We start from the raw sequence: 20,852 nt of genomic DNA on the forward strand, positions 1-20,852 counted from the left end.
TTCCTTTGCAGCTAGAGCTGCTGCCTTCTGTGCTTCTTTTGCAGCTAGTGCTTCTGCTTTTTTAGCTGCCTTTGCTGCGATTGCTGCTGCTTTTGCCTCTAAATATAATTGTATGGACGAAAATGTGAGTCAAGGGAACCACTACCACGGATATTGGAATTGCACTGATTACCTGCTTCCTTTTTCTTCTTGTCTTCTTCTATCTTCTTCTCTAGAAGTATCTTACTCATATCGACCATTTGTGTCTTCGCTCTCTTTGGGGGCTGACTTATTCGAGGCGACGGTAGTGATGCTGAAGCTGAAGTAGAAGACACTACACGAGGCTGTAACATTGTATTGATGGATGGTTTACGTATGGGGACAGTAGGACCAGCCGTATTATTTGGTTTGGTCGCGGGCTTTGCGATGGTTGGTTTGGGCTGTGGTTTATATTTTGCGAGTCGATCTTCAGTTGATACGAGTATATCGACACCACCAAAAGTGAATTGGGCATCATCTAGATAAGGCGGTTTTGGGATTGGTTCCTGGATTGCGGCTTCATTGGCTCCTTCAGTGGTGAATAGAGCCTGGAGGGCTTCTTGAGACAAGTAGGCATACTCTCGCGGCATACAGTGTGGATCACGATGTACAGCTACGGTCAAAACAGTGAGTTGGATTCAAGGGGAGATGGGGATCGATTAGGAACGTACGCAGAGTGAGTAAGCCATTCAGCACGCCATGAAACTCTTCCGAATAAGCCTCCAGGGCAAGATTGAGTGCTGGCGTTCGTTCTTGCATGTAACTCGAGACCAGGAATGCCATGGCCCGAGTAAAGCTGTCACGTCTTTCGTCCAATAGGACCTTGTTGATGTACTGGAAGAAACGCACGAGATAAATGTTAAGCCTTTTGTTGATGTCGTTGAAAAAGACTATAAAACACAAGCAAGATGCAATTATTGAGTGCCTGGACTTACTTTGCGCGTAGCTTCTCTCAATTCAGGGAGCATAGTCTTCCTCTTGAAAGTCATTATGGCCACACAAAGGGCATCTTTGAGGGGCTGGATCAGTGTGTGATATTTGTCGACAGCTTGATCATATTCTGTATCCGCTATCTTGGACGCTATAGAAGATACAAGATTCCACGGCTTGGTCGCCTCCTCACTATAAACCTCCATTGTCGCAACTGCTCGATTTGCTGTCAGTTTGTAAACTACGTTGTTTGAAGGCTAGCAGCGCTGAAGGAGACCAAGAAATAGCAGACGGTGAGGTATACATAACTCTACACAGCGAATCTACTGTAAGCACCAGTCCCTTCATCTGTTTCTGGTCTAATTTGCATGCAACATCACAAGCAAAACATTCAACATTCAATTGATTGCGAGTCTATTTCATGAAACTTGATTTGAATTTTAAGGTTCTTATTTGTTACATGAGTAGATTCAAAGATGGCGCAGGCCCCACTGCTAGCACCTCAAGTGGCGGACCCCAATTACATCGATCACCAGATTAAACACTTGGTGAGTACACTGCATAAAAGGAAACAACAATAGATAATGTAATGACGAGTCTTCCAAAACAGATCAAGGCACCACAAGCTCTCTTCAAGCAAATCAAAACGCAAAAGGCTGCGGATGCGCTAGGTGAAGAGTTCGCATCTTTGTTCAAGGACCGCCCTGCTCAGTCGATGAGGGCTACAAAGATCTTTCTCAAAAAGTGCAGAGACTCAAAAATGCCGGAATCTGAAGCCTATGGAGGAAGTGGTATCATTATAGATGTGCTTCGCTCAAAGTCAACCGTAAGTTCCACAATGGTTTGACATCTTCTGGGAATGATACAGACGCAGTTCACATTTGTATTCTTGTTGAACGCCATCACAGTACTACACTCGCCCGTTTGTGATATCAGAGTCGCAAGAGCCGATGCATGTACCTTGTTGGACGCCATCACATTGTTATGCTCATGCCACTACAAGTTCGAAACGTCTGACTGATATCAACACCGCCTTAATAGATCAAGAGTGTTGATATGAGGATGTTGAGCTTCCTGGTTGATTTTGCAAGCATGTTCTTCCCATATCTCACCTTCCGCGAATACAAGATTCAACATCCGCATCTTTCCACGTCCATGACAAATTGGACTGGAAAGAAAGAAAACGGATATGGACCACAAGTACATGTAGACGATGTCCTCGACTCAATCGCTCCAGAACACTCTCCGGATACCAAAAATGACGGCTTTGGAATGATTGCGGTAGTTGGTCAAGACTTGACTGGTGATGCCATCAATTCAAAGGTGTCCAAAGACCACCCAAACCGCCACGTATATGTAAGCGCATGCAGATTTTGTTTTTTGGGTTGCGTTTCAAGTATTTTGACAAGAGGCAATAGTACTCTTATCTCTACGGGTCCGTATCTACGTGGAAGCCCGATCGAGTCCCTGCTTCGAAGGAAGGTCGTGTTTATCCAGACCGACGAACACTTGGCTGCTTCTCATTGGCTCGCACATACGCTGACGGAAAAGGTGCCGCCTATCCTGATAAGGAAGCCAAAAGGAAGGCAATGAAGGTATTGTGCTCTGATACAAACGTTTTACCTTACGTTGTCTCTCAATATTTTTATACCAGAAAACCGACTAAACGGTCGTCTTGTTTTCATTAGCTAATGGCACAATATGTCTGTCTCATGCTTTCCATGGAATTTTGTTTCGATCACCACTGTATCCTCAATCCAGGCATGAAATCGATTACTCTTCACTTCTGCCCGTATTGCTATGAACAAAGTAAGCAAGATTGCAATGCTTGCAATGCGCGTTTGCTTTGTCAAATGAAATCGAGGATAAATATCTTACGCCTTCCTTCGCTTGTTAGTTGCGAAACTGCTCGGATGGGAATCTATAGATAGGTGCAGGAATATAGAAAGGTTTTTGCGAGAGCATGGGTTTGAAGAAGATGCCAAATGGGAAGCCGCCATGTTGAAACACATGGAAACTATTTTACCATGTAAGCAACGTGTTCTGTGTCAGCAATTCTTTTGTGTCAGCAAGGTTCTGTGTTGGATCATTCTGATACTTGGACTTGTGAGCATTGTGATGACGTAGCTCAAATGTCCTGGTAATCCCCTGTCTTTTAGATGTTCCTCCTGGACAGCCTGATATTCTTGATATCGAACGGCAAGCAAAGAAGAGGAAGCATTCAGATCCAGTTGATGGGAATGAGAGCAAACGATCCAAGTGAGCCATTTTCTTCCCGTAAACAATATCTCAAACAACGGACTAACCATTGCGAACACTTAGGGATGCTACCTCACCTTCTCGAGTGAAAACCAGTTCTGAGAATTCTCAAAATACTCGTCACTCGTCAGTCAATCTTGATGCAGATCGAGATATTGATATGACAGACATGCCTTCCGACTTTTCTTTCCCCAATAGTGTCAATACAGACGAATCAGCCACCGCAGAAAGCACCCTCTTTGCTCCACCTATCGATCCCAACGATAGACAGGATAGCCCCACTGCAAGCGAAGCATCAGTGAAAATGAACGGTAAAATTATACCAGGTAATAACGGAGCTATCAGTCATTGGACTAGTGATTCCGCCGATTCGTCCATGGGATTAAGAACGGCTAGTATTAGTGGTACTAGTGCGAGGGTCGGTGATCATAGTAGTAGGAATGGTGTTGCGGAGCCTCGTGCAACATCTACCGCACCTATCGTAGTAGAACAGTCATCCACAGCATCACGAGCAGCATCCAAAGAACGTGCACCTGCAACAGGTGGAAAGCCACAGAAGAAATCACGACCATTCATCCTAAAACCATCAGCACCTGCTCAATCTGCTCAAAGTGCTCCAGCAGTGCAACCACCGTCATCTTCAGCTCAAACTACTCAAAACGGTGGTAGTACTTCAGCAGCACAACAAGCATCAACATCAGCTCAATCGGCTCAAACTGGCGTCAGTACTCCAACAGCACAAGCAGCTCAGCCACCTGTAGAAAATTCACCAAAGAAGCTGACTCCACGTCTTCGTCAAGCACGAGGTGGCAGCCAAGATAAACAAACAGGAAATAATAGTATAGGTCAACAAGATGCATCGGAAAACAATATTGCTATAAATCCATCTATGTTTCCTCCAGCAACTGCCACAGGTACTCCGACGCCATCTCCTCAACCAGTAGCGCTACAGCAACAACAATATCAGCCAGCTGAACGAACTCAATCTCCTCTATCGATCGGTAGTAATTTATCATCACAATTTTCCCAAACCACTGGATTCGGTCCACTATTGATGCCACAAATAGGTCATCCCCTAGGTCAACCACCATTAAATGTACCAATAGTTGCGCAACCACCACCAGTATCACAACCAGTAGTAACACACCGCAATACGATGCAAACCCCAACAATGCAACAACCGACGCAATACAGTAATGGATTCTATTATAGTCCAAATACGTATGATGTATTCCCTGGTGGTAATAGTATGCCCATGCAATCACCACTAGCCCGTAGTCGAGATTTCATCGTGAAAATCCATCCTCTACTCAACCCTGTAGGCGATGGATGGAAACAAGAGCGGATGTTTGTACGTGATAATTTGACATTTGCAGACCTTAGGACACATATATGGTCATTGTACGGCTTGGATCATGGTCGTGAAGCCAAATTGACTTTAAAGGATGGAAAGAGTTATGTCACAGTCTTTTCCACTGCGGTGACCGATGGCATGCAACTAGCCGATGATGATGTTTGTCAATCAGCCGCAGAGTGTGAGTTGGACATCGCTTCTTGGAAGCTTGTTCTCATTGGCTGCTTCTTTACGATATCACGCTCACACTATTGCATCTCACAGATATGACTAAAACCCCGGAGGGGCAATCCATCGTCTGCTTTATCCCAAGAATTTGATTTTGGTGGCGAACAGTTAGAAAGTATCAAGTCAGTAGTGTTAGCTAGTGCTTTTAGGGAGAAAAGGGACGCTAGTGTTTTAGGAATGACAAATAAGCAAGGGTTATATCATAGTTTGTTTGTGACGAGTAAATTGCGCACAGAATAGAAATTTGCAGAGATTATGTAAATCAATGACATCTTCTTCAGTTTAGAGATCACTTTTTTTTGCATGTTTCGCATACATTTTACGAAATCACCCTTTGGAAAACCACGCTGCAGTACACATAATGGTCTCGAGATATGCATTTTTCCTATTTTATTTTGAACTCTTTTAGTGATTGATTGTTTTTAAATGTATCTAGCAAATATAATCATCCGGTAATCAAGATGACGAGCACGTATCAGCTGTGGGGGTTCCTCTATTCCGGAAAGAAGGGTGTTGTTGTGTGTGATGGTTTTCATCATATTAAGTCGAATTTTTGGTTTAAGTTTTCCCTCCCGTTTTCCCAAACTCTTTATAGCGCTCCATTGTGATAGATTCCATTGTATTGCGCGAGAGAGTGTTGATAGTGGGTGTCTAACAGAAAGAAAAAAAACCAGTTGAGCCACAGTGACAACACACCAACAGTACGGGACCACGGATCTGCTGTTGCAAGTCCTTTTAACACCAATTTTTAACACACTTACCCAATTCATGATGATCATAATCAAAATAATATCCATGAGGCGCCATTTGAGAATGATGCTGCCCCATCTCCTGTTGCTGTTGGTGATGATGCACACTACCACCAGCACCTATATGTTCACCCCGTTGATCGAAATCAGCCCGCTGTTGATGCATGTAGTGTGGCAAGTGTTGTTGCGGCTGGTGGTGATGATGCTGTGCTATTACATTGCCGCCTGGTGGCACCATGGTTGGCAGATGGTGTGGGAATATGTGATGTGGGGATGGGAGTATTACGTGTTCGTGGTGGTGTAGATGGTGCATTTGGGGAGGTGCGGTGCGACGAGGGGGTTGTTGTTGCATGTGGTATGGCAGCTGCTGTTGCGGGTGTTGTTGATGGTGGTGGGACTGTTCAGAGTCTTGGTCGTCGTCTTGGTCGTGATGGGAGTAGTGTGGAGGATTTATATGATGGTGGTGTTGGGTTGCAGCTAGTGTATGCTGGTGCGGTGGTGATGATTCCTCATGCTGTTGCTGTAGATGGTATTGGTGTTCTTGCTCCTGCTGTATTTGTATTTGTTGTTGTTGTTCCTCGTCGTCCACAGCAGATTGTGACGACGATGCACTCTTCTTCGTAGAATATGGACCTCGTTTGTAACCAGTTTTACGGGATTTGCGCACCGAGTCGACACAGGTAGCAGTATGTCCTAGTCGTGTGCAGCGTCCACAAGGGCGATTGTCGTCGCACTTTTTAGCAGCTAGCAGTGGTTGGTGAAGTGTTAGTACGAGTAAGAGAAGGACGACTGGCTCATGGTGACCAAGCAATCCTTTGTTCTCATTACCTTTCTTGCAGTTCATACAAGCTACCTTGACCTGTTGCCTTTTTGCGACCCGAAAGCCCGTGGTTCTTGGAGCCGCAACTTTTCTACGTTTAGTAGTTCTTCTAGCTGGCGGACCATCGTATTCAGGATCGCTATCATCGTCAGGTTCGGCAGTATCGTCGTCTTCCTGGTAGTCGTCAGCAAGCTGGGCAGATTCAGAGGATGGCTCGTACTCATCCTCCTTTTTGTAGTAGGTCGCAGGCTCTAATATATAGGGATGCAGATGTGTAAGTTATGGTTGAGCTTGTTGAAGGTGGTGTATAGGGGTTGTAAATCGCAGCAAGCTGGCTTTTGTTGATTTCTGATTCGTTGACAATTTCCATACCTGGAGGAGGAGTCTCCCGTACTTTCAGGAGGGTTTCAGCCGCCATCTGGTCTTCCAGGGTCGCCGCAGTACGCCTTCTCGTCTGTGGTCGCATGGTAGCAGTCCCTCACGCTATAATTTGACGTTTTGCAATGGCTGGAGCGAAGGGGGGAGACACGTAAAAAAACAAGTTGCGCTTAAACAGGACGTGCAGATGGGCCAATGGCGTCTATATTCCATCTGATTACAACTCCCGATGCATGCGATGCTCTCACAGCTAGAGCTAGGATCTCGGGGCTGCATGAAAAAAACATTGCCATAAACCAATGGATTCGCATTCTAACCACAACTGATACCGCTACAACTGCTGCCAATATCTCCTCCTCGTCCACCAAAAGATACTTGGTAAGCTCTAGAACATACCGATCACTTATATTCTTGCACTGCTAGAACTGACACATTGTAACAAATTAGGTATACTACGCGAAAGCTTGGCCAACGTCAGATACAACCGATCAACCAACCATCATATGCGAACCTTTGATTAAAAGAGCTGCAATGTCCGTTGAAATCGGTCTCCTGTCTGGAATACTGCCTGATCAGTGTACACAATGTTTCCACTAGTTTATTTGCCCATCCCATTGATCTCACACGTGTCCCTGTATTAGGCATCATAAGGCAAATGCCATCAAAACCAGTTGATGCCATTCAAGTTCGCGTATCTGTCACTGTGAAACAACCTAGACTGCAACTGGACGAACTTGGTTTTGACTTCCACAAGGGATCTCTGGAGATGCAACAATCTGTAAATACGACGCCGTGTTCAATTAAAGCATTTCGACCTTTTTTTGCTCACTCACATCTTCTTGTCTCGATAGGCTGTACAAAACTCACTGTTGAACTTGGCCGTGAGCTCCAAATGTCGCATATTAGCACCGACTCGAGCCTTGTCAATCAAAATCCTCGATACAACACCGTCAAATGCTAATGTAGTGGTTACTGTTTCAACAAGTATCATCATTGATTCCAAGAAACAGGCAACGGATTTGGCGCATGCCTTCCAAAACATGGCCATATCAGCATCAAACGCAGATATGGATGATGAGGATGAAGAAGATCAAGATATGCTAGCTGTTGATCTAGCCAGTGTTGAAACTGTGCCTGGTCTTGAAGCTGCTTACAAGAGCTTGATGGATATTCTGATTTATCCATTATACTATCGTGACATTGTACAAAAGATGCACGTTGATCCACCAAAGGGAGTTCTAGTATACGGACCCCCAGGAGTTGGAAAGACCATGCTGGTTAACTTGGTTGCTAAAGCGTGTAAAGCCATTGTGGTAAGGAATTCAGAAATTAAAACTGTATAACCATGGATTGAAATGTGTCGTTTTTGGTACAGGTGACCATCAATGGTCCTGAAATATTTGGATCAAACCAAGCTGAATCAGAACAGAATCTTCGAAACAAGTTTGATCAAGCCAGAGATTTGTGTAAACAGTCTCAAGCCGTTATTTTGTTTATTGATGAACTGGCAAGTTCCTGTATGGATGTGCTATAGGCAGTCGGTCTATGTTTTTGACCTTTTGGCTTTTCTCCATTTTAGGACGCAATAGCAGCATCACGAAGCAACACATCCATCTCATCACACGTACGAGGCGTCACATCATCCCTCCTCTCCGAACTGTCGTCCATAGAATCACTCAGCTTTGTAGTAGTCGGTGCAACCAATCGACCTGAATCTATCGATGCAGCATTACGGAGACCAGGAAGGTTCGATCGTGAAGTTGCTATTGATCCCCCGAATGAAGCAGCTAGAACGAGTATATTGGCTCTTGTTGCGAAGAAAGTGCCGTGTGATGATACAATTGATTGGACTGATTTGGGGAAACAGACTATTGGATATGTTGGTGCTGATTTGGAAGCGGTTGTTCGTGAGGCTGCTATGGATGCTGTTTCGAAGGGACAGACGTAAGTTTACATATGAATATGTTTTTGTCGTCACTTTTTTTGGTTCCTCTTCAAAATCCATGCTTTTGAGGCCACTGACACAAAAATCCAAACAACGATGTATGCACTCTAGGCACGTCAACCACCTCAATATGAAACACGCTCTATCAATCCACCCACCATCAATGACTCGATCTCTAACCGTCAAATTCACCGCAACATCATGGACTGATATTGGTGGTCTAGCCAGTGTTAAAAAGGCTCTTCAACAAGCAATTGAATGGCCTATATCTAGACCGCAACAGTTTGAAAGACTGGGCGCCATGATACCTCGTGGTGTCCTCTTGTATGGTCCACCAGGATGTAGCAAGACGACACTGGTTAAAGCTCTAGCTACTAGTTCGGGTGTCACGTTTCTCTCTATTAATGGTGCATCGCTGTATTCTCCTTTTGTGGGTGATTCTGAAAAGGCTGGTATGTGTTGAGCCGTTGGGTTCGCCTGTACGTTTTTTTCTGTCGTGTATTAAGGATGTTCTAACTACCAATATTTCACGTATTGGTGTACAGTGCGTTCGCTATTCACCAGAGCGCGAATGGCAAAACCAACCATTATATTCATTGATGAAATCGATGCCATTGTTGGAAAAAGAAACTTTGATAGTAATTCTTCGGAATCACATGTTGGAGTACGTGAACGGGTGCTAGCTACATTGTTGAGTGAAATGGATGGTGTTGAGAGTGCTAAGGGTGTTATCGTTGTGGTAAGAGAGGAGCTCATGAAGTTCCGTTTTTATAGTTCCTCCTATTTTTTGTGTCCTCAACTAATCTCTTTCTCACTCACGCAGGCCGCCACAAATCGACCAGATATGATTGACACAGCACTAATGCGCCCTGGCCGTTTTGATCGTGTAATATACGTGCCGCCACCAGATACTGAATCGAGACTAGACATTCTGAGAATTCATACTCGTAAAATGCCACTTGATGAGAGTATTGATCTCGCAGTGCTGGCTGAAGGGACTAGGTACTATACCGGAGCTGATTTGGAGGCCCTTTGTAGAGAGGCTGCGCTGGACGGTGTTAGAGGGGATAAGGATTGTCAGTTGTTGGTAAGACTGGTTATATAAACGACTTAGAGAAGAGCTTTTTCTCTACGTTACTTGTGAACGGAGTCTAGCTCACGTGTCACCTTTTGTTTATTTGGTAGAATCGACATCACTTTGACAGTGCCTTACGAGCTGTACGGCCCTCACTGTCTGCTGGAATAGAATTGCAATTCGCGACCTTCCAAGTTGAATTTGGACGAGGACTGTGAAGTTCGAGTCATCCGCTGGTGTTTTGATCAAGTATTGACATGCTTTTGTCTCCTCTTTACCATTTTTTTCTGTCGCCAACGCCTGAACAATACCCACCTCATGACTATTCACTGTACACATATATACATGGCTTACACTTTGTACATAAAATTAGAATGCAAATACAGAATTTTATCAGACTTCAATGCTCGAATGTCGGATCTTTGCTCATGACCTCCAAAACATGCCCAATGTCCTCAAACAAGACCAACAACGGTGGAAACAAAGAAAATCAAGCTAATGAACTACACTATAGCACCATTTTCACTGTACACGAGATAGAATGTAAATGTAGCTTTATATTGAATGTTATGCCATCCGAGTGGTAGCTTATCTGGCTGTTGATTGACATGTTGACATTTCCCTATCATGAGTGCGTCGTTTTTTCGCATTCACAGACCGTCGTCGTCGAGCTACCACAGCCTAGGGCCAGACTAGGACATTCGTGAGAAGCTTCGCATTTGGACCTGATGACTAGTTCAGAACTATCCCAAACGACAATAGAACGGATTTTTTTTGCCATGCACAATACTACATCAACTCCAATAATACCTCGACAGCTGCATCAACCAACAACGCGATCTCGCCACCAACTCACCGCAAAGTATGCTTTGATATATAATCTCCGCAATCGACCACACTCTTTCCTTCAAAGACCAAACTGCGCGCCCACACGCGAAATCAATCTTCCTCAAGACCAAAAAAAGTGAAGATTGATTCATACACACTTCTCAAAACTAATATCCAAGAAGACATCAAGATGCTTTCTGAAAGGTAGATGAATTATGATCCATCAGTTAGCAGCGATCGCTTATTCGTTTATGCTAATAATGTCTTGCTTCATTTTTAGACCAATCCCAAGATTTTCCACCTCGACAAGAATCGCGTCTTCCCGTTCGCAGCGTACTCTCGCACAAGCGGTAATAAGATGTTCGCAGTTTGACGCGAGATATTCGCGTTCGCTTTGATGGGTTTTATGGGCCAACGAAGAATCCACCACAAACCCTATTCGAACTGGTCATCTAACACCCGTCATCCCCTCAACCATTTTTCACAGACACCGTCATCAGCTATCCCACGCTCAGTGTCAAGGTCATCAGCAGTATCTCGAGCCAGCAGTGTTAAATCAGCTGCAAGTTTCAAATCCACTGCTTCCTCATCGTCATTATTATCTGAGGGCGTTCGAGAAGTGCAGTCAACAAAACTTGCTAAGTTTTGCTCTGCTGCTTCTGGACGTGAGAGGCTAGTAGGGAAATCGGCACCACCTTCAGCTGTTCGCGATTCAAGGACTGAACCATTGGGTGGGAAGAGTCATTCAACGTGAGTTTAGGAGCCTTCTCTTACTTGTTGTTCTGTTCAACAATATTTGTTGCGGTATTGGAGCGGAACGAAAAAAGTTATGACGGTAATCATTGATGAGGAACTTTACCTTGCTAACAAAACTTCATCTCCTGCAACAGAGCTTTTGGAACAGTATACGTCCGTGGAGGCATCCCATGCAGACTTCAGCACGGCTCAGTCCAACACCGAATCTCATGGACTGCACCACCATCAGGTCTCTCCTTTTCAGCTCTATGTCCATTGTTCATCACGGGTCTGCTCGAAACACATCCACAATATCGATTCATGGCACACCAAGGACTTGTTGAATTAGTCTCGTCTGCTCCTGGTGCGATCCAGTTGGGTTTCCCATCGTGTATTGCTCCATTACGCGCTGTGTTGAGTAATGGTGCTGACAAGGTATGCTTGTGTAAACCACATGAAGGGTCTAAATCAGAAGGCTGAGAAGTTTTTTTTTGGCATTGATTTAGGGTGCATCACTAGTAGCGCTCCGAGTCTTAGGCATAATGGTTGAAAGACTATCACCAGATACGTTGGCATCATCATGTGGAATGTTACTACCTCCCATCTCACGTCTAGCAGTCAGCAAAGACCGCGAATTAAACGATGCTACACATTCAATGTTGAGAACGTGGGAGGAATCTGGTGGGCCTCAAGTACTGAAGTTGATCAAGGCTAGGATTCCGACATATACCAGTATTCGCTCATGCTAATGGCATTTGCAGATAAGCAGTATTTTAATAAGAAAGTATACTGTGTTCAAGGCAAAAATTTCAATAAACAATACAGAGATAGTAGTGTTAACACTACAAAGTAAATCCTTTTGCTCCTAGTATCGTGCTTTGAATGGTTTTGATACACCTGGCGCGATTGGTTCACCAGAGTCTCTCATTTTCACAGAGGCTTTGAATCTAGGGATTGAAGATTGTGAGCTATGCTACAATAACATTTAAGAGTTCACAACGTAGTTAGTTACCCATGCTGTTCACTCATTTCTTTAAACCAGAGTCCTCTAGGATGAACCAAAAGTCGGAATCAGAGACACACGAGAAAAAAAGTCGCTGGTATTCGTGACGAATGATTTTACTCTGGAGAATGCCTTGTGATTCCATCAAACAGTGTGGCAGTCATTTGAGTGCTAACCAACCCCATATTGTATAGGGACTGGTTGATCATGAGCTAACCAACCAAAACAAAACAGTAAGACGTAGCTAATAGCAGATAAGCGCCTTTCGATTCAACACACACACACAAATGTACCTTCTGCATCATCAACTGATTCTTAGGAACGCCAGCCATACGTTCAGCGAAGGTTTGGACTGCAGCATCTAAATCCTTTTCAGGTACGGCGTCCCATACAAGTCCCATTCTCTTGGCTTCAGTGCCCAGTATCAAATCTCCGGTAAATAACATCCTTTTGGCTTTCTCGGCACCGAGCCTATATACCCACATCGCAGTAGTCGGGCATCCCCATACTCGTGACGGTGGATAACCAATCTATACGGTTACAATAGAAGTGTGTAAGAAGGAAAAAGAGAGGGACACGAACCGGGAGTTACGCAAACGCTCTGCATATGACATTCTCACCTTGGCATCCTCTGCCATAATAACAATATCAGAGCAAAGAGCAAGGTCTGATCCTCCTGCTACAGCGTGTCCACGCACTTTGCATATCTGTGTTTGAGAAAGTCGATACCAAAGTGAGACGCATCTCGACGGGCATACGATCCACACGCAAATTACCACAGGTTTACGACATCTAAAGACACTCATCATATCTTGTGTGTTCTGCCACATGCCGCTGAAATCAACCAAAGGATCCCATGGCATCCTATTAAATGACAAACACTGAAAGCGAATGCAATAACCGGGCGCAATTCAAACGTACGTTTGAGTGCCACTTCTTGTCGTGTTTTCAGCTGACTGAATTAGGTCGTAACCAGCGCAGAATGACCTGAGTTGCAAAAAGTTCCAGAGCATTGTGAGCGGCGACGTTATTTCGGAGGGGATGAAACTCGAGACTGAAATCAATCTGATCAAGCCTGACCTGCCAGCTCCAGTTAAAATGATGACATGAACGTCATCATCACGTTCAAAAAAGTCGATAGCTCTTGGGATTTCAGCAATGATTCCATCTCCAAGCGCATTCAGACGGTCTGGCCTGAACAAAAGTCGAGAAGAAGGTCAGAATATTGCCTTTCAAGTAATTAAAGATCGCCTACTGGTTGGCTTGTAGCTCGTACGCTGAGAACTTCCAAACTACGGACACAGTGACGCAAACTGTGAAAACAGACCCTTGCAAAAGGATGGATCTAGAGCTCACCGATTCAACGTAATGGTTCCGATTCTTCCACTCTTCGACAATAGGATATTCTTTAATGGCTGCTCCATGCTGCGTGCTTCAGTCTGAAGTCAGAAAGTGATGAGGTGAGACAGCGACGACCACACGAAACGTCATTTTCTCGAAAAATCTTTTGTATTGTGGAGTATGATTGCATAAGCTAAAATATTTTATGAAAATGGTTATAAATCAATGCATTTTTTGTTGGTTGTTATTGATCCACCTATGTTCACTTCTGACCCTCCTCTTCTTCATCATCTTCCTCTTCTTCATCATCGTCTTCCTCTTCCTCACCATCGTTATCGTCATCATCATCTTCTTCGTCCTCTTCCTCAGAGGCGTTTTCCAACCATTCGATAAACTTGGCAGCGTTTTCATGGACTTCCTTGCTGACTTTACGATCTACATATTTTTTAGAGCTCTTGGCAGCCCAAGCCAGGATGGCTTCTTCAGTGAGGATCTCTTCTTCGTAAGCCATATGAAGGACTTTGGAAACCCGAGGGAGAAGAGTGCGCTGCTTGACACCTACAAGACGCTCAAAGCCTCCCAATAAGGCTTTTTGGCCTTTATCTTTTTTACAAGTCTTGAGTAGACGTTTAATGAGAGGAGCACGAGTGCTGATTTGCTTCTCGTCAACAACGTTGGCATCAAAGAGTTCAGAGGCAATGACGAGGATGGCCTTGTCTTGACGAATGCCCATTTCGCTGACAGCAGAGACGATATCGTCATCAGAAGCCTTTGGATGAGCAGACAAGTACTCAGTGAATTCCTTCAAAGGGTCTAAACCATGAGGAAGGTGGTAAGTAACACTGGATGTAGTCCAACGAGGGAGCATAAAGGTGGTGCTAATAGAACAAGAGAATGAGCAGTACTTGCCTTCTCCTTCCTCATCATCATCATCTTCAGGCACAGGAGTAGTCTTCATCGTCATATCACGGACACGGTTTGCTACATCCTCAACAGGCTTTGCGTCCTCATCTAATGTAGAAAAGTTTGCGTGAACAATGGGCTCCAATTATTCAACACGCCTTAAAATGTACCTGAAGCAGATCCACCAGCAGCAGATGAAGCAGCAGCAGCAGCGGCAGCCTTCTTGCCCTTCTTTCCAGGGATAGCAGCACCTTCTGGCGGGTGGTTTTGAATATAGGTGACGAGTTTGTGTCGCATGTCTACAGCACTGCGAGCACCGCATGCGATACAATTACGCATGACAGTTCCATCCTTTTCAATGCTCTAAGGAGCGAGGAAACAGGTTTAGATTCGGCGAAGAAAAATGAAATGAACAATACGTATGCTACTGGAATATAGTTTCAAGCTTACCAAGTTGGTCTCTGGATTGTCACAACCAGTACACAAGACGAACTTGATGATGAATTTTTCCAACAAGTCTTGCAACTTTTGAGCATCATGAGCACCATTGACAATATACTTGTCTTCCTTTTCCTTCAAAGTTACTTGAGCACCCAGTTCACAACCAAAGAACTTTGTAGGATCTAAAAATGCACATGTTTTAGGTCCGGTCATGAAAACGAAAGTGTCTTGATGTTTCTCCACTACAGGCAGGTGACAGTTACGTACAAGCAGGAGGACGGGCCAGCGATTTTGCAATGTCAGACATGTTTGGAATGACAGTCTTGATACCATTCCCTTTTCCTTCCACCTTGGCTACAAGCTGCGAGAATTCAAAAAATGAAAAAAAGTTGAGTTAAGTCACTAGGATTGAAGAAAAGACGGCAGACAGAGCCAATCCAACTGGGATTGGAGCAGCAGATGTATATGTAGTCATATGAGTGAATGACTCTGTCGTTGATGACTTACACGTGGCATCTTGTATCGATGGAATTTGTCATTCTTGTTTCCTCCAATGTTGAGAGTAGCCATGTTGATTGAGAGGGTAGAAACTTAAGCAGGAGGTTTTCGTTTATGTCGATCTGTGAAATATACACTTGATATTTGGTTTCCTTGTAATCTCATGAAAAAGACGGTCTGTTCGTTCCTTTTTTGATGGTTTCCAACAAAAACGGGCACTTGATGAAGTGAGATGGGGCGAGAAGGATATTGATGAATAGCTACGGTGCCTCTATATGATATGGAGACTGTCTTTGGTTGCTAGTCTAGTGGAATAGCCTTGTAGTTGTGGGTCGTTTTGTGAGAAGAAAAAGTTGAAAAAGATTGAATGAGGAGGGTCACCGGTTGGCACCAATCATCTCGTAATATTTGAGGAAGTGACGTGATTATCGTTTTAGAAAGTGAATATATAATATATATATATGTATTTGTTGAGCGTTCGTGTCTTGCAGGAGCGAATTTTCAATATGTGTTGCTGCACCAGAAAACGCCTCTTTCAGCCAAAAGTCACATTCACGTGGAATTATGACAATTGCATGCAGTGGATATTGAATATATTGCAATCACGTTCACGTCCGCATTGGTTCACGTCCAGAAAGTGGCACTGTTGTATCTGCAGTATCGAACACCCACCAACAAACTGTTGAAAAAGAGCAACTGGTTTGCAGGAAAACCCCCCACGGAGAGTCAAGTTGGATGTTATGAGTAGGATATCAACAAGGCACATTTCCGTTTGGGCACTCAAGCTCATATAGAAACTGTCCTCCTCTTCTCTCAAAATGGACGAATCCGATAGAGATGACAATGCAGATGAACCAAAAGTGGTCGAGGCAAGTCTTGTTTCATTTTCTCTCATTTCATACCTCCTGCATATCAAGGCCGTATCCGATTATTCGTACAACTACTCCCCACATGTCCAAATGATGTGGTTTCCTCCTGCTTTGGTTTTTTTGTGAGAGAAAGATTTTGCTTTGACGACATATCAAACTTGGACTTGCATGCTCACACTGGAGACGGTCTCATATACCCTTAAATCTATCCAAACCATCCTTTAATTTCCTCGCACTCCTTTACTAACCTTCTCCGTTCTCACTCCAAACAACGCCAGACCGACCCAAACAAACGTTTTGAACGATACGATGTCTCCCTGGGTAAAGGCGCATACAAAGAGGTCTTCAAGGCTTTCGATCAAGAGAGATTCGTAGAAGTCGCTTGGAATCAACTCAGGATCGACAATCTACCCAAGCGTGACGCTCAACATATCGTATCCGAAATCAACCTCCTTGCAAGTCTTCGTAACGACCACATCATCACCATGTACGATGCATGGGCTAGCGTATCTCCAAACGGCAAATACAGAGTCGTCTTCATCACTGAGCTCATGACGTCGGTATGTAGCAGACGTGGAACAGCTTGTTACTCCATTCTTGTTGTAGACATTAAGTGTCGACTCCTTTTGACATTGGTGCGTTCTTGATATAGGGAACATTGAAGAGTTATATCAAAAAGTCAAAAGGCCCAGTCAAGCCCAAAGTTCTAAAGGACTGGTGTCGACAAATCCTACTTGGACTCGATTATCTTCATACACGTAAACCTCCCGTAATTCATCGAGATCTCAAAGCCGAAAACATCTTCATCAATGGAAATAATGGTCAAGCAAAGATTGGAGACTTGGGACTAGCCATAGAAAAGCATAGAGAACACATATCATCAGTGTTGGGGTAAACAATATTTCACACTTTTGTTGTTAGAGTGTTGTGATTGGGACATTGTTCCTCACACACGTTGCATTTTTTATAGAACACCTGAATTCATGGCGCCCGAGTTGTATGATGAACACTACGATGAAAAAGTTGACATCTACTCCTTTGGAATGGTCATCCTCGAAATTGTGACCAAAGAGTATCCATATTCAGAGTGTACCAATCAACCACAGATATATCGTAAAGTCATGCAAGGAATCAAACCTGCTGCACTCAGTAAGGTGCTAGATGAAGAAACGAGGAGATTTATAGACGTCTGTATACAATCTGATCCAAAAAAGAGACCATCAGCTGCAGAGTTACTCCTCCATCCGTTCTTGGTCATGGCCGAAGGTCAAACGTCACATAATGGCCCATCACAAATATCTAGTCTAGACGACCTGAATCTAGCTACAAATGGTTATGACTTTACGCCACGTGCTAGTGTATCTTCGATTAGGAGCACTTCATTTCCCATTAATGGCACATTGTCATCTGCCGTGACAAAGGAAACTATCAAGGAAGAAGTTGGTATAATAGAAGGTGGCACTGATAAAGCTCTTGATCGACTTGCCATTCGATCTGACGGAATGCTGACTCAAACAGAAGCGGCTGCCGTATCTTCGCCAGTCTCGACGCTGGTCGACACATCATACCCTAGTGACAGAGTATCAGAAGTCTCGATGCCATACAAGTCAATGTCAATGGATCAATCTTCTCATTTACGAGGAGGCTTACTATTGCAACCATTGACTCCCGCCGTGCATGGTTTGACACCTAATACATCACCAATACAGTTGATGACACCGTTATTTCCACTACCATCATCAGTCACAATACCACTAGCCACATCTCCAACATCAGTAGATGGACCAAAACTATTACCTGCTATATTAGAAGCTCTAACTCCGACAGATACTGTAAATAGTGTACAAACAGCTGATTCGGCAACATCTCCACCTCACGCAACGGTGCGTTCAAGGTCTAGATCCTTACCAAGAGTGACGTCTAGGTCGCGGACTACATCACCTACCAATAATTATGTATTTAGTTCGCCAAATTCGTCGAATATGGTCCCGTCTTCAACGTCAATGGCCGCAATCCAACCTCCAACTCTAGGAAATAGTGGTAGCAGTCAAGTCAGTAATAGTAGTCTTCAAGTTAGTCAATCATATAGTAGTAGTAAAACTGGCACAAATGCTCAACCATCAACAGTCCATACCCAATTTCCCAGTATCACTAACACTTCAAGTCCAACACTGCATTCGATTTGCCTTGTACATATAATAGAACGCAAATCGACAGGTCTCTTGCTAAAGATGGTGTATACGGTGCCAGGAAAGCAATCCAAGGAAGCAAAGTTTATGTTTAATTTGAACGAGGATACCGCTACCAATGTAGTGGCAGAAATGGTCAAAGAGAATTTGATTGAGGAGGCTGACGAGCTTTTGGCCCGACAAAGGTTGGAGGACACTCTTCGTAGTTTGACTACAGGAGAAACCCCTCCTGTTACTTATGCTTCGGTGGCTAGTCATGCTATAACAGCTACAGTGGTGGCTGCAGTAGTGACTCCTCCAACTCCAATATTATCAACAGGTCAACCAGCGGCGGCATCAAGTAAAATAGAGGGGCAAAGTCAAACTCTGACACCACCAGCAGCACCTGGTAAAGTAGAAGGGCAAAGTCAAACATCAGGACCACCGTCTAGAGATGAATCGCTACCTCAGCACAAGGTGGCCCAGCAGCAGAACCCAGCTATAGATGAAATGATGAACATGCATCCAGAAGCAGTACCACCATCTCCTGAAATAGTACAAACTGGATCGAATGCTACATACTTTGATCCTCAGTTCAAATCACTGGGACGCTCATCGACTGTTAAATCGTCATCGTCATCTCAGGCAGTATCAGCTCTCGAACGAGAACCACCTGTACGTAGAACTCTTTCTCATAATGGTCCTTATGCTATGAGCCATATGGGTCAAATGCCACCTCCGTCTTCCCAACATAATAATATTACTGGACGTATATCTACCTCATCGCCACGTGCTTCCATTTCTGCTGGTCTTGGAATGTCATCAAGTCCATCGTCACCGACTTCGATAGATAAGCCCAGTCATGGAAGAACCCCTTCTACCGTGTCGGTTGGATCTATCGCTGGCGGGAGCAGCTCGTCAAGACCCAGTACCCCAGGTTCAGATTATGCATCTGCTCCTGGATCGGAAGGGTTCAAACGTGGTACTTCAGGTGAATTTTGTGTTTGAATTCATTCGTTTGCACGAGCTTTATGCTCTGTAATTGATGCTTTTTTTGTTGTGTCGTTATATTCATACTGAATTGAATCCTTTATCATAGGTGGTGACTTGAGGAACACACCGTCACCTCATAAGCAACATGTGTGGAGTAGTGATGGGAGCGAGTTTGTTGGATTTGAAAGTGCAGAAGCTCAACCTTCGGCAATGTCACTACCTCCAGTGGTACCTTCAACGAGTAGCACTCTACCAGCTAGTTTGCTAAATGTCGCCACTACTATAACTAGTCTTATACAGCCCAATAGTAATGCACTAGGCCAACATCTCTTGTCATCAACCACGACGACAACAGCAACTCCAAATATACAGGCACCTACGACGATGACATCGTTAGCACCCCCACCAGCAACAACATCAACTCCATCAATATCACCCACCAACATATTTCCAAACACATTGGCGACGATGCCTCCATTAGCGAGCCCAATACCGGTCTATCTGCGAAATCCATCACAGACTATACCTGTAAATTCCTCACCATCACCACCAACCAGCGGCTCACCAAACTCTACTAGTAATATAGTAAGTCAACCTCCACTACCACCTGCTAGTGCACCTCCAAGGATGGCCGACCCGGATGTCATGGCCAAACTTCATGCCATGCAGGAGAATGCACTGCGTGGGTTTGAGCTCAAGTCAAATGGCAGTAGCATGATACCTTCTAGCAGCATGATGAGCAGTATGGGACAAGGAATGTCTCGCGCTAGTACTGTGGGGCCATCGTCAGGAAATAATGCTATTAGGCCCTTGACTATGCAAAGTACTGGAAGTATCATGCAGTCACAACAAACCCCCAATAGTAATGTAGGATCTGCTCCGTCGTCAGCTGGAGGTTCACCTGCTCCCACCTCTGGTGGTCTACCACCACCACCTGGATTCCGCAACAACAATAATAATGTATCTATGCCAGCTGCGACTCCACTCATACCGCAAAGAACAGGCGGTGGAACGATGTCATCGCAAGGAGCAGCAAACAAATGAACACATAATTGTTTTTTTTTGAGAGCAAACACAAAATTTTAGAAGTATTATTCAAACTCTTGTACCTCAACTCACTGTCTTTAAATAAAACAAACGCATACAAAGTTAAATCGGGTCATTTGAAAGCAGGTGTTGAGGGCAAAACGCATGATGCGAAGAGTAGGTCGATGTGTTTCAAACAATCCTACACGTCTTTCATGGTTCATGAGCAGCAACAAGAGGTCTCCATCTGGATTTCATGTTTTGCAGCATTCCATGGTTGATCGCGAAATC

The 20,852-nt window shown here is 44.3% G+C and overlaps 3 protein-coding genes across 3 annotated transcripts; 2 read left to right on the forward strand and 1 right to left on the reverse strand.

Moving 5' to 3' along the window:
- Nucleotides 1–6,931: 6,931 nt before the first annotated feature.
- On the forward strand, nt 6,932–12,068 carry SmJEL517_g02465 (uncharacterized protein; the record flags this gene model as incomplete). The annotated part of the gene is made up of 13 exons (XM_031168393.1): nt 6,932–7,114; nt 7,184–7,313; nt 7,378–7,514; nt 7,588–8,049; nt 8,112–8,219; nt 8,316–8,680; nt 8,793–9,133; nt 9,227–9,420; nt 9,505–9,768; nt 9,867–9,950; nt 11,072–11,334; nt 11,475–11,754; nt 11,826–12,068. The coding sequence occupies 13 exons, from the start codon at nt 6,932–6,934 to the stop codon at nt 12,066–12,068; spliced, it is 3,054 nt and encodes a 1,017-aa protein (XP_031025597.1).
- Nucleotides 12,069–13,925: 1,857 nt separating this feature from the next.
- SmJEL517_g02466 (uncharacterized protein) lies at nt 13,926–15,577 on the reverse strand (the record flags this gene model as incomplete). Its single annotated transcript, XM_031168394.1, has 5 exons — nt 13,926–14,674; nt 14,737–14,929; nt 15,017–15,189; nt 15,275–15,368; nt 15,515–15,577. 5 exons carry the CDS (start codon nt 15,575–15,577, stop codon nt 13,926–13,928), a joined length of 1,272 nt encoding a protein of 423 aa, XP_031025596.1.
- Nucleotides 15,578–16,323: 746 nt separating this feature from the next.
- On the forward strand, nt 16,324–20,579 carry SmJEL517_g02467 (uncharacterized protein; the record flags this gene model as incomplete). The annotated part of the gene is made up of 5 exons (XM_031168395.1): nt 16,324–16,488; nt 16,653–16,934; nt 17,027–17,265; nt 17,345–19,533; nt 19,642–20,579. The coding sequence occupies 5 exons, from the start codon at nt 16,324–16,326 to the stop codon at nt 20,577–20,579; spliced, it is 3,813 nt and encodes a 1,270-aa protein (XP_031025595.1).
- Between the last annotated feature and the right edge of the window lie 273 nt (nt 20,580–20,852).

The sequence above is a fragment of the Synchytrium microbalum genome (genome assembly GCF_006535985.1).
Source record: "Synchytrium microbalum strain JEL517 chromosome Unknown SmJEL517_scf0010, whole genome shotgun sequence".
NCBI lineage: Eukaryota > Fungi > Chytridiomycota > Chytridiomycetes > Synchytriales > Synchytriaceae > Synchytrium > Synchytrium microbalum.